The following is a 16,902-nucleotide window of genomic DNA, read 5'->3' on the forward strand; positions in this document are numbered from 1 at the left end:
TGTGTGTTGTGGTTTACACGTAGATACATTTTTAAAGCAATACTAAACCCAAAGGCAAACATTAATTATACACTGCTAAAATTGTAAGGATGCCCCATCGTTTGATGGAAATGAAAATTATCAACCTACAGAGGGCTGAATTCAAAGACACCCCGAAAATTAAAGTGAAAAAATGATGCAGCAGGCTAGTCCATTTTGCTGAAATTTCATTGCAGCAACTCAAAATGGTACTCAGCAGTTTGCATGGCCCTCAAATGCTTGTATGCATGCCTGACAACGTCGGGGCATGCTTCTAATGAGAAGACGTATGGTGTCCTGGTGTATTTCCTCCCAAGTCTGGACCATGGCATCTCTGAGCTCCTGGACAGTCTGAGGTGCAACCTGGCGGCGTCGGATTTACTGAAACATGATATCCCAAAGGTGTTCTATTGGATTTAGGACAGGCAAGTGTGGGGGCCTTCATCCTCCAGGAACTGCCTGCATACTATCGCTACATGAGGCCGGCCATTGTCGTGCACCAGGAGGAACCCAGGACCCACTGCACCAGCATAGGGTCTGACAATGGGTCCAAGGATTTCATCCTGATACCTAATGACAGTCAGGGTGCCATTTTGTCTAGCCTGTAGAGATCTGTGTGTCCCTCCATAGATATGGACACCAGTGGCAGACTTGCCAATTCTGGTGTTCAATGGCAAATGCTAATGGAGCTCTATGGTGCAGGGCAGTGAGGACGGGGCCCACTAGAGGACTGCGGGCCCTTAGGCCACCCTCATGAAGTCTGTTTCTGATTGTTTGGTCAGAGACATTCACACCAGTGGCCTGCTGGAGATCATTTTGTAGGGTTCTGGCAGTGCTCATCCTGTTCCTCCTTGCACAAAGGAGCAGAAACCAGTCCTGCTAATGGGTAAAGGACCTCCTATTACCCTGTCCAGCTCTCGTAGAGTAACTGACTGTCTCCTGGAATCTCCTCAATGCTCTTGAGACTTCTGGCAATGGCACATATTGATGTGCCATCCTGGAGGAGTTGGACTGCCTGTGCAACCTCTGTAGGGACCAAGTATTGCCTGATGCTACCAGTAGTGACACTGACCCTAGCCAAATGCAAAACTAGTGAAAAACAGTCAGAAAAGATGAGTAGGAAAAAGAATGTCAGTGGCCTTCACTTGTAAAACCATTCCTGTTTTGGGGGTCATCTCATTGTTGCCCATCTAGTGCACCTGTTGTTAATTTTATTAACACCAAAGCAGCTGAAACTGATTAACAACCCCCTCTGCTACTTAACTGACCAGATCAATATCCCAGGAGTTTAATTGACTTGATGCTATACTCTGATAAAAAAATGTTTCTTTAATTTTTGTGAGCAGTGTATAATGCAGCTTGCCAATTCTTAGATGTAATGGATGAATATTTTTTTTTCAGGTTTTCTCTCTTTTATTTTAGCCTGGTGATCTCACCAGTACATCTGTTGTTTTTCAAAAGAACAAGCTGTCCTGCAGACACAGCAGTTAGAAGAATGAGACAAAACATTTTCCATGGACAGGGCTGTTTACAATGATCAGCTTTCATTTATGTAAAACCTTTATCCCAAAAGGAAGAAACTGAATGTTTTTGTCACTGCAAAATCCCTTTCTCTGAGTTCACTGACAGATACAGCCTCTCTTCATTATCCGAACCCAAACAGGGTTATATAGCTCCACCTACAAGAGTAGGAAACTAGGCAGAAAAATACTCATCACCTCCAATAGGCAATCCTCTCTGGGTATTAACCACTTGCCCTCCACAGGATTTACCCACCTTCCTGACCAGGCAGTATTTCTGCTATAGGGTGGCGGTTAAACCCCCTCTCTGCAATAGGCAACCTAGTCAGTCAAAAGCAGCGTCAACGGAAAAAACTCCACAGAGGGGTGGGTGCTGGGTCCATCAGTGAACTCAAGAGAAAGGGGTTTTATGGTAAGTAACAAAAAAATCCCATTTTCTGTTACATTCATTGACGGACATAGCCTCTGTTCATTATCCATGACCAAGCAGTGCCACAACAAGGGGTGGGAAAATCAACTAATGAAGTAAAACCCCAGGGCAACCTGGAAACAATCCAAACCACTCCCAAGGGTCGCCCAAGAATCCTAAACAGCCACCTACAAAACTTTGCTCCTAAAACAAGTATCGAAAGTTGCCACACATCAACCCTATAAAAGTTTTTAAACGTGTGCACAAACGGCCAGGACGCCACTTTGCAAAGGTGCTAACTGCCTGGGTACAGTGCACCGTCATGGACAAGGGAGGTTCCTGCCCCTTAAAGGCATAAGCTGAAACCAACAGAAAATAATGGCAGAAGAGGCTGCCATGCCTTTCCTCAGACTGCCTGTGAATCAGACTTCCGGAAGGCGCTGTCAAAGAGAGGTAGACGCTAATCATGCAAACCACTTCTGAGAAGTGCAATGTCACCTTAGTAGGGTGCGACGGCTGAGGACACATGGAGGGAAGGACAATTTCCTCATTCAATTGGACTCTGACACCACTTCAGAAGAAACAAAGCACCACCTTGAGCAAAACAGATAAGGCAGCTTACCAACAAAGCTGCCAGTTCCAACACCTGCCGCGCCAAAACAATAGTGTCTAGATATGTCGAACTCCCAAGATAAATGTGTGAACCAAAGAATGCGCAGCCAAGGGATGCTGAAAAAAAATAGCCAGAGCAGAGACTTAATCATACTCAAAGCAAGCTTCTGATCCACACCACGGTGGAGGAGGACCAACACCAGAACCACCGAGAAGGAGCAAGGGTGGACCCCAAACTGTGCACCAAACAATACAAGCTTTCCAGGGACAGAAGGTCCTCCCGAAGAGGCATCCGCCATGTACCACTGACAGCGAGGCTAGTCTGGAGCCACCAGAGTGCCCAGTTTTCCTTTGGCTTCTATCCTGTGCAGCAGGTGAAGAGACAGATGAAGGGTGTGGAAAGATGGAGAGTAGATCGTACTGATCCCATGGCACCACCAGTGATCTGTCACGTCCGCCAAGGGACAACATTTGAATAGGATTCTACCATGGAACTGGGCATACAGAAACGCTTTGAAGGTAGCCACCATGAGGCCTCAAAGGCAAGAGCTGCCAGACTGCTGACCAGAGCTTCTGGAGTTTGTCTGACGGGAGGAACTCTTTGGCTTGCTCCGAATCGAGCATCAGCCCCTAGCTGGGGTCAACACAGGCTACCCAAAGTTCAGGAGCCACCAGTGTCCTGTAGAGAATGCATGGTGATCTCCCCACCATCCATCAGGGGTGAACAAAACTCTGCACATAGAAGCAAGTAAATCAGGTAAGCAATCCCTCATTGTCTCGGTAAAGCTAGTACCAGTCCCAAGGCCTTGGCAAACATCTGGGGAGAGAGGGCCAGACCGAAGAGCAGCGCTACAAATTGATAATGTGAGTCCCTGACAGCAAAACATAGGAAACGCCGGAGCCCTGTGAAAATGGGCATGTGCAGGGAGCGCCCCAGACATCTACGAAAGCTAAGTAATCTCCCTGTGCAGAGAGGTTATTACCGAGCAACCAGAGCCCACATGAGACCCGTGAACCCACACGCAGGCATTCTAATCCCTGAAGACCAGGATCAGTGAACCTGTATCCCAGGAACCGAGAACCACTGGGAGTAAAAATCTGTCCAGATGAAATGGGTGAAGTTCTCATTCACAAACAGAGAAAAGGATTCCGCGGACCCACTGATTAAGGAATAGGGCGGGCCACGGGCCTGGAATTCGGTGAAGGCGACCCCCCCCCCTTCACCCTGGGAATTGGTGGAGACAAACCATCATGTCGATGAGGACAAACCCTTGGGAGAAAAAAATCAATCTCAGATGATGAGGGTGAGATACAAACCCATACACGCAGACCGCCTTGGATTAGCAGACACGAATGAGGGCACTATTCCTTCCACTAACACCAATAATGGGGCACTATCCCTCCCACTGTCACCAATGCTGGAGCACTATTTCTCCCACTGACACCAATGATGGGGCACTATTCCTTTCACTGATACCAATGATGAGGCACTATTTATTCCACTGGCGCGAACGATGGGGCACTATTCCTGCCACTTATACCAATGATGGGACACTATTCCTCCCTCTACTACCAATGATGGCACATTATTCCTGACCACAGGCGCTATTTAACTTTTTTTTCACTTTTACTGACCACCAAGCACCAGGCATTTTTGACTCCCACGGGTCACAGTCCAGCCCTCCTAAAGTTTGAAGGACAATAAACTGGCCCTTTGTTTAGAAAGTTTGGAGACCCTGCTCTAGGAGAGAAAACATTGACCAGGTCCTGAGAATCAGCACGGGAGCTGTAAAAATTACTCCCTGGTCCAGGAAACCCCTAAGGGGCTAAGGTAGGCCTTCTAGTTTGTGCAGTGACACAGGAAGATTCAAGGTGAGGAACTGAAGAAAAAGCTGGGGCAAAGGTTTAGTTTGTAATCCTGAAATATCACTCTCTGAATCTAATTGCCTGAAGTGCAAACTACCCAGGAGTCTGTAAGTAAGCTGAAGCTCCCACTTAGGAAAGTGGGATACACCTTTATGCTGATGAAGGTTTCTTTGATGATTTAGCAGGCTTTTTATGCCAGACCTGGTGGTGGCCAGAGGACCAAGTTTGGGAAGCCTAGGTATTCCTACTACAAAAGTAGCAGAAAAAGACAGAGGAGACTTAGCCAACCTTTCTCTAGACCTCTTACACCAAGACAGGTGGGTGCTCTTGCCTCCAGTGCTATTCATGATAAAATCAAAAGTTGGTCCAAAGAGGCACTGTCCCTAAAGATCAAAAGGGTTGAGGTGCTCTTTGGATGCAGTGTCTGCATGCCACCACTTAAACCAGAGTGCTCTGCGCATAGGTATTGAAAAAAAAACCCATATGGGAGACAAGTTGAGATGTTTCTAGCAGGCCATCGTAGCTGAGACACAAGGCACCAGACATCTGCCCCACACACAGGAAAGAATCAACTGCTGTGGCCAGTCCCGCCAGCACGAAATGGGTTTCAAAGAGGGATTTCAACTACTGATGAGCATGATTCTTGAAAGCAAAAACTTTCTCCTACCTGTCCTACTGGTTTTCCTGTAAAGGTTAGCCTCTGATGATTTCACAGTGGGTGTGGACCACTGTTTAATAAAATCTATTCCAAACAGGAACAAGTCCAGTTAGTGTTTGAGGGGGGCCAAGGGCACGACTTGATATTTCCAATTCCCGCACAGAAATATCTCGAACATCATGTGCAATGGAAAGGTCTTTGTAGCTGAAAGAGCTATGAAAGACTAGAAACAGCAAGCTGATTTGCCAGATTTAGAGTATCACGTACTGCATCAATAAGAGCCAAAATGGTCTCTTTAAATCCTGGAGTAATAACATAAGACTTAAACTCCTCAAAGAAAATCATATTAGGAAGAGATAGCAGTGACTCAGAATCAGTCAGAAATGGTCACTGCAGGCAACAGCTAAGATGCCTTTAGGGCTGCAGGCAAATCAGCTATTGAATCAGAAAGTGAGGGGGTGTCAGAGCATGCATAGAACCTCTGCAGTCTAAATTTGGTAAAAACTGGGTAATCTGGGCAATAGAATCTTGTGTGGCTATAGAAGAGACCCTGGCTGAGAAGGCAGGGGACCTGGCCCAACTCAAAGAATCTGAGGAAAATCTCCAATGACAAGGAAGAAAAACCTATAATCTCAGGGTATCTGGACTCTAGATTGCAGATATCAGTGATTTAAGAAGGCACTGAACAAATTTTGTGAGCTGGGGTAGTTTATTGCACTGGCACTGTCCCCTGTGTCTAGAAACAAAAGTTATGACTATGTAGTAATAAAGCAACTAAAGCTTAGGGTACACGGCAAGGCCTCGTGTACTCATGAAAACCAGACAGCTGGTAGACGGTAATTGGTAGGATGGCTCAAAGTGACCAAAGTCACTGTGGGCAAACAGTAGGAATGACCTGAGATCAGAGGTCTATGAGGCTCTTTGCAATGCAGGAGCAGCAGCGGGATGATGCCTCCTCAATGCTGAATGGCAGAAAAAAAGCACAAAGTGCATGCAATGACATTGACACGTAGTCCCTCAAAATTAGCCCTTTCAGTGGTAGGAACCTGCAGAGAGCAGAGTAAGTCAGCCAAGACAGGGCAAGCACAGAGGCAGCTGGAAAGTGATCTATGGCTAACTTATTATCAGAAAAAGGTCTAGAAAGCACTTTATGTGGAACTTAGAGCCCAAAGGTAATTTACAGGCTATTGCTACAATGTCCAGTCCTTTTATAGGGTCCATTCCCCGCAATCCAAAAGCCAAGCTGGGGATGGGCTGTGCTGAATAGCTTCAATAATAAACCACAGCTCTAGCAGGAATACACAGAAGACCTTTTTTTATTAAGGAAAAAAAAATGAAGAAAAGTGCTAGCAAACTTTTCCCTTCAGAGCTGAGGAAAAGATGTTCATCCTCCTAAGATACTAGCAAAGAAAAAAAAACTGAGGTAAACTGGTAGTATGAGTGGTTATCTTGGGTTGGTCTACAATTTTTCAAGTTTCCTGCCCTCCTGTAGGTGGCAGTATAGCCCATAGGGCCCGAGATGCAAGGATCACTCGGTACAGCACTCAACTTAATCTAGCTGCAGCCTGCCATAAACTTCGATAGGCTGCTTGTAGTACAGCTGGACTGTCTACCGGTCTCTGTTGGGCATGTAAAACGCCAGAAAGGATGCACGGCAGCTAGATGCTTCCATGTGCAAGGGGCCTAAAAGTGGTCATTTTAACATGCATTATGCAGACATGAGCCACTGTTGACACCTTCAGGAATTCTGAGCACAGAAATTCAATGCAACTATGTCTGAAATGCTGGACTGCAGGCACGTGGGAAGAAAAATTACTACAAGTACATGAGGGGAGAGCAGCAGGAATAAGATGCAACAGAGGATGAAAATATGTGAAAATGGCAGCTGTTTATAATACATATTGCTTTAGAAACTAAAGGTCATTCAGTTGAGGGTTTATATCTACTTAAATTTAGGTTTCACCTATTCCTATTTTGCCATCTCTATCAAATGATGGTATTTCACTACACTAAAAATGTAAAATTGCTATGTATACCTCTTTAATACTGTTGATCAAGTAAGCTGTACAAATGTACAGCATTTTTTATTACATGTGTGTATAATGTTTATGACATACATTATCTACACCTTATTTTTTGTATTCTTTTGCATCTTTATAAAGAATGCTTATCTAAATGTGGCTGTAAATCAGACATTGATTTTAATACTTTATAGATAGAAATATTTACCTGTTTTACCACTGCAGCCAGCTCAGTCAGTTCTGATGTCTCCTCTTTGTGACAGCCATCTGATGCTGTGACCATATTATCTCTCTTTGTTTCTAATTCTGTTATTTCCATGTCCAATTCACCTCCAAGTTCAATGCTTTTCAAAGCCTTTATATTTGAAAATAAAATGTTTTATGAGGCTGGCAACATTCACTACAAAGGGCTAAATCAACTTCACTGTTAAACTGTACCTCAATGAATGGCTTGGCAAACTTTGTAGCAATTGTTTCTGCTGGAGGTGGGTCTTGTGAAAGCATTACAAATTCTTCTGCTTTTACTCCAAATCCTGAGTCTTCAAGTGGAGAGTAAAGCTCAAACAGTTCATGAATTGTTTGCTAAGGAAAGAAAATGTAATTTACAATCACTGGCCTATGTTTCAGTAAATAGTTGCTTACAGAGAAGAACTCCTTCTGGATGGAATCCAGATGTTCTTTCGTACATAATATAGCCCCAACCCATATACCCATTATTTTAATGTCCATATTCCACATAAAACCATTGACTTTAGATGACCATTATCTGAACCTGCCAATTTAGATTCAGTGACAGCTATGATATGATATGATGTAAAATCAAAAGCTTGCCTGAGCCCCTATCTAGTTTGTTAGGGAGTCCATAAGGCAGTTGAGACATCGCTAATTGCTCCCCTGAGATAACACTAGCTTAGGAGGTGTCCACCCAGCAAACACAATGAAACTATACAGACAGGCACCGGTGAATAAAAACTTTGATCGGAAGTTAAACTGGCCATACACTTATTCCATTTTGGCCAGTTTCAGCAGTTTGGCAGCAGTGGCTGTCAGTGTACAATAGCCTCAGGGGGTGAGTCTGTCCATCCTCACTGTTTAGCATGGATAGATGAATCTGTTTGATTTTTTTCAGTCAGCCCACAGGCAGAACAAAAAAAAATCCATTATTGTTCCGAGGAGTTTATCAGTAAAATAAAACCAAAGAACTGAACTTGAAGTCAGATTTTATTTAAAAAAAAAAAAAAAAAAAAAGCTGACCCTAAACCAAAAATGTTTCCCATTAATTACAACATAATCGAATAGCTGGAAACGTTAATGTAGGGAAAGGATTTGACCACTGAATCAACTGCTTCAAGTCTACTACTCCTCTCCCCAAAACAAGCAGATTAAATAGCACCTTCATGGATAAGAATATTTTGGCTATTTGTCAAGTCAAAAGCTAAACTTCATCTCCATCTCTAAACATTTCGTCTGACCACCTACTGTATGTCTACTGAACTGCAAAAAAACTGTAAATGAAAAGACAGTGTTTGACAGTCCTGGCTACAGCTTTCCTACACTGTGCAATCGAGAAAATGATAATGACCAACAGGACTGGATGGAGGTTTTTCTTTTTTTTTTTTTTTTTTACTATGCACTGGTGAGTTATGTTCTGAAGATGTGTAGTAACCATTGAAAAAGAAAGAATTGTTTAAAGCAGGTAGAGACATGTACTTACTTTATACCTTAACTTACTTTATTAATTTATTCCTTTTACTCTACTAGTTTTATATTTAGCTTTCAGTTGCATAGTTTTCTTACCTAAAACTTACCTGTGTAAGAAAAGCCATTGAAAAGTCATTCCCCTGAGCAGCAACTTCTCTAATGAGGTCCTTTGTACCATTCTTAAGCAGCTTCTCTTCAATTGAGTTCCCACTTACAAGTCTATGGCCAAAAATATATATTATACTGAAGACAGTTGACTTTTGCACACAGTTTTAACAATCATATAATACTATGATCCTACCTATAAATATGAATGTCTCTATCTCTGCCGATGCGATCACACCAGGCCTGAGCTCTAGAATCCATCACTGGGTTTAAATCACTGTCATAAAAGACTGCAATGTCAGCTTCCACATAGGGAACACCAAGTGTACGGCTTTGGGTAGACATTAGGATGCAAAAAATTCGAGGGTCCTGGTTAAACCTTCTCATCAAATCCTAAAAGCAGAGAGTGACAGTAATTTTGTTTGTAGGAGATAACCTTTAAACAAAAGCTGATGGAGTAAAACATAATTTGATGGACTGCCTTTCAGGTATATTCAGAAAACATTTTAAGTGTTAGAAGCAGTCTTTAAAGACTTTTAAAATTTTCTGTGGCATTACAGACACACAGCCTGTTTACAACAATTTACCTACTTAGGCTAGTGTGTCTCATTACGTAATAGTGAGAGTTACCAACCACTGTATCATGTAACCATCTGCTTACCAGCAATCGAGGTAGTGCTAAGCAAATTTCCCTTTCTAAAAGATTTGTTTGCTAGGCTTTCTGTAAGTGCTTTCCAAATGCTATTTGCAAACTGGAGTCTCCTGGTTTGCAAGTGTTGTTTTGTACACCACAGATAGTGTAAGAGGCATGGTTCTTCTCAGCTTTTTGTAAATAATACTAGAAAACAGTTCTGTACTGTTATGAAATGTTTTAATTTTAAATGCCAAATCTACCCAAAACTGATGTTTCAGTTTTGTTTAGATACTGGCACGCAGAATCAAAGGGTGGCATCTCTTCGGAACTCCAATTTTGAAATGCCCCCACCATAATTCTTAATTTCAACCCAATGCATGACCATTGTAAAGCCAAATGACAAAATTACTTTTCCAATGGCTTATCTCCTACTGTGACTGGGGTCTGAGAAATAAAGGAATTATAATAAATTTACAGGTGATTAAATCTACCAGCACCCACCCAAAGTGGTAGTAAAGCCACTTTGTTAATTTTTACCTACAGTAACATGCTTTATAGTGTCTTAGAGCCTGAGATGACAGACTTTCAAAGAGAACTTCCCACAATGTAAAATGCAAACATGAAAAGTCTCACAATTCTCACACTTTAGAGCTGCATACTGGCTCATTGCAGTGATGTCATTCTCAGTGAAGCCAAAAAGATTCAGCTTCTAGATCTGAAACTAACATATGGCCTGGGAATCAGAGAATGGCAGTTACCAAAACATATAATCATATTTTAAGAACAAGCAAAGAGAAAAAGTACTGCAATATGCTTTACTACATACATGGCACTGTTCATAAGATGCACATTCATCGATCCTGATGAAGGTGAAATAGTGGAAGCCCAGGAAGATCTCCAGTATATCCAGCATAAGCAACATTTGAGAGAAAATCAGGACACGATGACCCTCAAACCTCAGTTTCCGTAAAAGTATAGAGAGAGCTTCTAGCTTCCCTATAGGAATCAAAAATTACATTTATGATTTTTGTGCAGTAAGAATACATATCTTTGCATATCTTTGTTAGTCTCTTCCACAGTCTCTACTAATATACTCTACTGCAATTGCTAGAAATAGGAAGAATGCTATGAAATTGGTAAGTGTATGGATGGCAATACCTGTCAAATCAAACTGACAGGACAATTACTGCATTTCTAACTTTATAGTATCTTCCACACAGCTGGGGTTCTTATCATTAAACATCTCGTAGCACAAAAGACACTGTTTTTTTATGACATTGGGAAAGGTACAATATAATATCTCATCTGAATACATTAGGAAACTTTAAACTCCTACCTGAGTCACACTGAATAAGTCGCAGGTCTGGAGATCGCACACAATGAGGTGATGTTCTCTCCCACAAATCCTGAATATATGGTGCTGTCTGTTTCCTCAGACAGTGTCTTAGGATGTTCATACTGTGACTGTATAGAGGAGGAAGATATGTCACCACCAACTGTGGAGGTGGAGCAACAGCAGCAGGGACCACACATAGAGTGCTGAAAAGGTTGATGAAAAAGAAAGATATTAACATTACCTATATATATCCAACTTGGGGTTCAATGAGAAAAATCAGAACAATGATACAACAATGTCTGTGCCTCTTGAAAGCCATTATATTCACCTCCGTGCTGTGGGTTCCAGCATCTCTTTCTGTTGCTTAGGGGATAAAATCAGGTGCCGCAATGGATCACTGAAATCTCTGCAAGAAGAATTCAGACAGTTCACAGATCCTACCCATCCCCACTGTGTCTCTTCCGCGGGAGTCTGAACAGCAAAAGACCGCACAGAGCAGAGCTGTAACAAATCAGCGCCATACACTGGTGCCCGCCCACATCGACGTTCATTACAGGAGAACAGACGCTCCAGGCGCTCTCTTATTCTCTGCTTTTCTTCTACTAAATCCTGTATTAAATACATAATATATATTTTCAATGTACAGAAAAGACTGCATAAACAGTGTCTTTAAAACATGGATATTACAACTTATAACTAAGCTACCGTTATATAGTTATTTGATTCCTAAATTGAATAAGCAGCAGTGCTAGATAAACCTGTTACTGCCAGCAGGAAAAAAAGTTAAGGGTTCACACTCCTTCCCTGAGCTATGCGCTTCTATTCCTATTACCAGGGGGCTGTGTCTTTTGTTATATTACTCAATAGGAGATTCAATTGAGGACCCCCTTCACTAAGGACCAAGTAGACTATATTATATTATTTGTGCACAAAGCCTCCATAGCTAACAAAACCCAAGAAACAAGATATAAGTTCCTTACCAGGTAGTATTGTGTCCCATCCAAACTACACAAACTTTTCCACATTGCACCATCCACATGCTGGAGATTTAATGGTGCAGAAGGAAAACGTTACACATATTCTGATCCTGCCCAGTCCTATGGGAAATTGTCGAAATGCTCACAGATGTTGATTTGGGCCAAGAACAGGCCCAATACCTTTTACACATGCAAGACTTTTCAAGGAAATAGTATAAAACAATGCTCCCTCATACACCTACTTAATGCAGCTAGGGCTTGTGTGCCAGCACTGTGGAAACAGACTCAACTTCCCACCATCACCCCAGTGGCTGGCTGTGGGAGATTTGTCGCATGCAAGAAATCACTCTCTCCTTGCCAAACAAAGGAGAGCAGTTCAGAAAGAACTGGTTTGTGTTTACTACATCTAGGTAATGAGGCCGTAATGTGGGACAGCTAAGAATTGATAGTCGACTTGGGCATTTCTTCTTTCCCACAGCTTTTCTGACCTTGGCAATTAGGCAAGGGGCTAAGAGGGGAAATTCAGGGAGATGGCACCCCTTCCTCCTATGTTTTTTTTCCTCCATTTCCTGCTCCTATTTCTCCCTTCATTTTCTCCCACGCTCACTTCCTTCCTTTTCTTCCGTATTCTAGCTTCTCGCTGTCTTACTGATCACAAGCCAAGGGATTTATAGATTATATTTATATCTTACTATGCATTGTTGCAGCTCAAGTGCACAGATGTGACAAATTCTATTGTTCTCTTATATGACTAGAGTAAATGCATCCATAATGTACCCACATAACCAACATGCCTTGGTGCCATATGCAAGTTTTTACAGCTTTGTACCCAATCACTACTTACCTCCTAACTGTCCTTGATTCACCAAAACTGTCCTAGGATTTGATGTATGTCTTGCAGTCCCGGCGAATCAAGGCCGAGTCCTGGAATGGAGCCCAGTAGCAAAACAAGTTTCGGCACTTGCTTCCAGTGGCTTCTTCCGCAGGGGCGTATCAGCACAGGCACCAATTACAACCCACCCACAGTTTGTGCGAGGTTTCAGGGGTCCCGCACACTGTAAGCAAAACTTTGTGAGACAGCCAGTATCTCTCTGGGAGCTCTGCCGGCTGCCTGTAACACACTGCAGACTGGAGCGCACTGAACCCGTCCCCTCCTCCTCCTGCTGTGATGTTTTCCAGTACCCAGACAGGAGGAGGTGGGAAGGAGGCATAGTGCTTTGCCTAAGCAGTGCTGATCTGAGATCTGTAATGAATACTTTATATATGAGATCGCAGAGGAGGGGGACATGGGGAAGGGGGTTAGGGGTGCAAGCTTACAAACTCCACTTGGAGTGATTTGGGGGGGGGAAGAGGATATGTGCTAGGGGCACTTTTGGATTGGACAGGACTTGTGCTAGAAGGGGAGTTGGATATGAAATACATCCCCCTCATCCCCCAGCAGAAGTCTTCTCCCCTCCCAAAGCGCCCCCTAGCACATATCCTCTCGTACCCCCCCCCCCCCCCCATTAAAGAGATGCTGGCTGCCACAGAGGGGATGACCCCAGGTGTGCTGCAATTGCCCCAGGTGCCCAAGTTAGCCCCCCCCCCGCCAGGAAAGTTAGTGGAGCCAAGTGCCGCAACTTATTCTGGCACTGGGCTCCAGGACACAGGGCTGGCTCACACCATGAATCGCACAGGAATCCGCTATGTGTTCTGTGCGATTCACATGTGGGTGCAGTGCGATTTCAGCCCACCCATTTGAATGGGCTGAAATCACGCCAGACTACACCAAAAGTAGCACATGCAATACTTTAAAACATGCACAGCAACTAGATTGCATGGTATTATTGTACCATGCAATCCAGTACAGGCAAAAGCACTGCATTTTGTGACCAGTGTTTCACGTGTCATTCAGTTATTATTGACACCCGCTGCAGATCACAACTGCAGTGCATTTTCAACACGGTGCAGGAAACGAGCATGGAACGCAGAAGAAGAGGGGATTTGGGGGGTGGAAGAAGATTTGTGCTGGGAAGAGGGAAAAGGATTTATGCTGGGAGGAAAAGGATCCGTGCTATAAGAGGGATTTTGGGGGGGGGAGATTTGTGGTTGAGGAGGGAGAGAATTTTTGCTGGGAGAAGATTTGTACTGGAATGGGGGGTTGTGCTGGGAAGGGTGATTAGGGGGGTGGAAGAGGATTTATTCTGAGAGGGGCACTGGGGGGAGGAGGATTTGTGCTGTGAGGGGAAACTACGGGGCATGGGAATAAGTGCTAGGATAGGGAAGAAGGAGGAATTGTGTTGGGACTGGGGATCTGGGGGAGGGTGGAACTTGTGCTGAGGAAGGGGTAAGAATATTTGTGTTGGGGGGGGGGGGGATTTGAATAGGAGGATTTGTTCTGGGAAGGGGATAGAAGATTTGTACTGAAGGGTTAGGGTGCAAATTAGTGCTGAGTTTTTTGTTTGAGAAAAGGGAGTGGGATTTTTTTGCTGAAAGGGTAAAGTGGGGGAGAGTATTATTTTGAAAGGGGGGGGGGGATTTTGCACTCTCCTTACCCCTACACTGTGCTTTACACAACCCTGACTCCTGTACTCTTTTTGTTTTGTACTCCTGACTCTTACTATGCAGTACACACTCCTGTCCTCTGCATTCTGTCCATTATGAACTCCTGGACCCTGTGTGTCATGTACTCCTAAGCCCAGCACTGACTAAAGCCCACTGTGTGTTACATACTTCTGATTCTTGAACACATTGCATTACACACCCTGGACTTCTTCAGTCTGTGTCATGTATCCTAAACCTGACACTGACTGCAGCACTCAGTGAATTGGACATTCCCAACCCCTGTTCTCTGCATTACACACTCTTGCACTATACACACAATACTGTACGTTATATTCTTCTCACCAAAGTGTTCATTGTCTCAACAGCTGCTGGTTGCTATGCAGTCCCTGACTATTTTAATGAAGTTCTTCTTTAAGGTAGGCTCAAGCAAAGCAATCAAAGTACTGTATAGGTACAAGGAAGCACGGGTTTTGTTTAACCACATCCACTTTTAAGAGTTTGGCCTTGCCCACATATGATCATGGTGCACCGCAAGTCTTTTCCTTCCTCCAGTGTCTCTCATTCTGAAGTTCAAAAGTTGGGAGATATGTAAGTACTTCTTGTACTTTTGTATTTTCTGAACTTTTGTAAACTTTATATAATAAATAAATAAAACTCTGAAAATAAAGAATTTATTAAAAAAAAAAAACGTTAAAGGTTACTATCCTGCAGAAAATATCTAGTAAGGTTAATTAAGTAAGGCTATGTTCTACCCTGCAAAATCTACATATTGCTTTGAATTGCCATGAACGATAGCAGTGCACCGCTTTACACATGACAGTGCCTAGGTACTCCAGTGTTTTCATTGTAAGATTATCTAAGCCATATCCCATCCACACCTTTCTCTGACAACTGTGATTCTACCTGAGTGCTGCAGTGACAATTGGTGAGGTTGCTACTGTACTGCTCACTGTTCTCCTTTATGTAGAGGAAGCTGAACCTTGACCTTGCAGTTCAACCATCATCTGGCTCTTACTTAATTCATTCTGTAGATCTGTGCTTTCTCTACCTCTCCTGTTGCCTACTGATAATTTCCCTCAATGGTCATCAGTTCACCAAATCACCAGTCATCAGGGAGTGGGTCTGACAAGAGTAAGCAAAGCTTTGCTTCTATCAAGATAGCCACTGCACACCTACAAACATCAAGGCAAAAAGCACAACAAGTCAGTCCTGAGGAGAGGATTAGTGGTGACTAGTCCTGGGTCCCCTGCTAGTTTTTTTTCGCACAGCTTTCTATAGGTCTTCTTTATTAAATAATATGAGGAAGGATCTGTACAGAGGTATGTCAATGGAACTGCGCAAATGCAGGTTGGCTGGCTGTTAAGCTAACCCTATAGATTTAATATTTCAAAATCAATAACCCAAATGAGTATTGAGATGAGGATTGTTGGAGGTTCCTATCTGCATACTTTGTACAGATAACTAAACTTCTGAAGTATTAGGATCCATGCACACTGACTGCTCTTAGAAGAGTTTAGCGCTTTGTCTGTAGAAGCAACTAATGTTATCCTATGTGTCTGTGCACATTAGGCACTCTAGAGGCATCTTTTTAAGCTCAGCATTTAGAGGCAGAAAAAAAAACCTTCTGTTTCGCTTTTTTGAGAGGGTTTTTTTTGACAAAAAAGAATGCTAAATGCTCCTAAACACTAGTACAATATTAGTGTTTTTATTCTGCGAAGAGCACTGGCGTTTTTTTTAAGCCAATGTGCATGCAGCCTTAAGGTCAGTGTGACACCAGATACCCAGCTTAAAATCTTCAAATGTCTGATTGCGGTTGTTTCAGGTTAGCCATAGCTGTAAAGATTTCGGTCACAAGGTTGTGATCTCTGTCATAACCAACCAATTATGGTACTTCCTGTCATGTTTGATGAATAGATGTGAGCATGCAGCAATTACAACAGAGGGAAGATTTTCCCTTTTAAGTATGCTGGAAAACATGTAGTGTTGACATCTTTGGACTTATACTTGCAAGAATTGCATGGATCTTAGAACACTTGTGGCCACATATAGCCATGCTCAGTCATACTAGACCCCTCAAAAATGATGATATTTGCACCTAAAGTAGAAAATATCCATCTATGTACATTTTTGTACAACATTCATTCTTCTTTGTTGTTTTATTTTTTTTGAAGACACTACACAAGAAATACCTGTGCTGGGGTCACTGAAATCTGTGGCGCCTTCAGAGAAGATGTCATGTCACCACTAGTAGGATAAGGCATTATGGTTCTCCCTTGAATTCCTGCAACATTTACAATAGATTAAATGATTTTCATTAATCCTGTGATATGTTATCTTTATTACCACAAGCAACAAATCTCTAAGGCTCGTTCACACGTGTGTTGATTGTGGAGAATGAAGCAATGGTCATTAACCAATTTAATACCAGGCAATTTACACCTTCCTGCCCAGGCCATTTTTCAGGTTTCAGCGCTCTCACAATCTGAATGACAATTGCGCGG

General features: G+C 42.9%; 1 protein-coding gene across 7 annotated transcripts in view; it reads right to left on the reverse strand.

Annotated features, from left to right (window-relative positions):
• LOC149466447 (E1A-binding protein p400-like) overlaps positions 1–16,902 on the reverse strand; it is a 223,006-nt gene that overhangs the window by 79,452 nt on the left and 126,652 nt on the right. For all 7 annotated transcript variants that reach the window (XM_089672447.1, XM_089672452.1, XM_089672451.1 and 4 more), the window contains 8 exons: positions 16,591–16,682; positions 11,209–11,489; positions 10,881–11,083; positions 10,371–10,540; positions 9,107–9,303; positions 8,913–9,024; positions 7,543–7,686; positions 7,313–7,459 (listed from right to left, as the gene is read on the reverse strand). In XM_089672447.1, coding sequence (XP_089528573.1) covers positions 7,313–7,459; positions 7,543–7,686; positions 8,913–9,024; positions 9,107–9,303; positions 10,371–10,540; positions 10,881–11,083; positions 11,209–11,489; positions 16,591–16,682 — 1,346 coding nt within the window. The remainder of the gene's footprint in view (positions 1–7,312; positions 7,460–7,542; positions 7,687–8,912; positions 9,025–9,106; positions 9,304–10,370; positions 10,541–10,880; positions 11,084–11,208; positions 11,490–16,590; positions 16,683–16,902) is intronic.

This window comes from Staurois parvus, unplaced genomic scaffold (genome assembly GCF_062004578.1).
Source record: "Staurois parvus isolate SC_StPar_1 unplaced genomic scaffold, SC_StPar_1.0 ptg000129l, whole genome shotgun sequence".
Classification (NCBI taxonomy): domain Eukaryota; kingdom Metazoa; phylum Chordata; class Amphibia; order Anura; family Ranidae; genus Staurois; species Staurois parvus.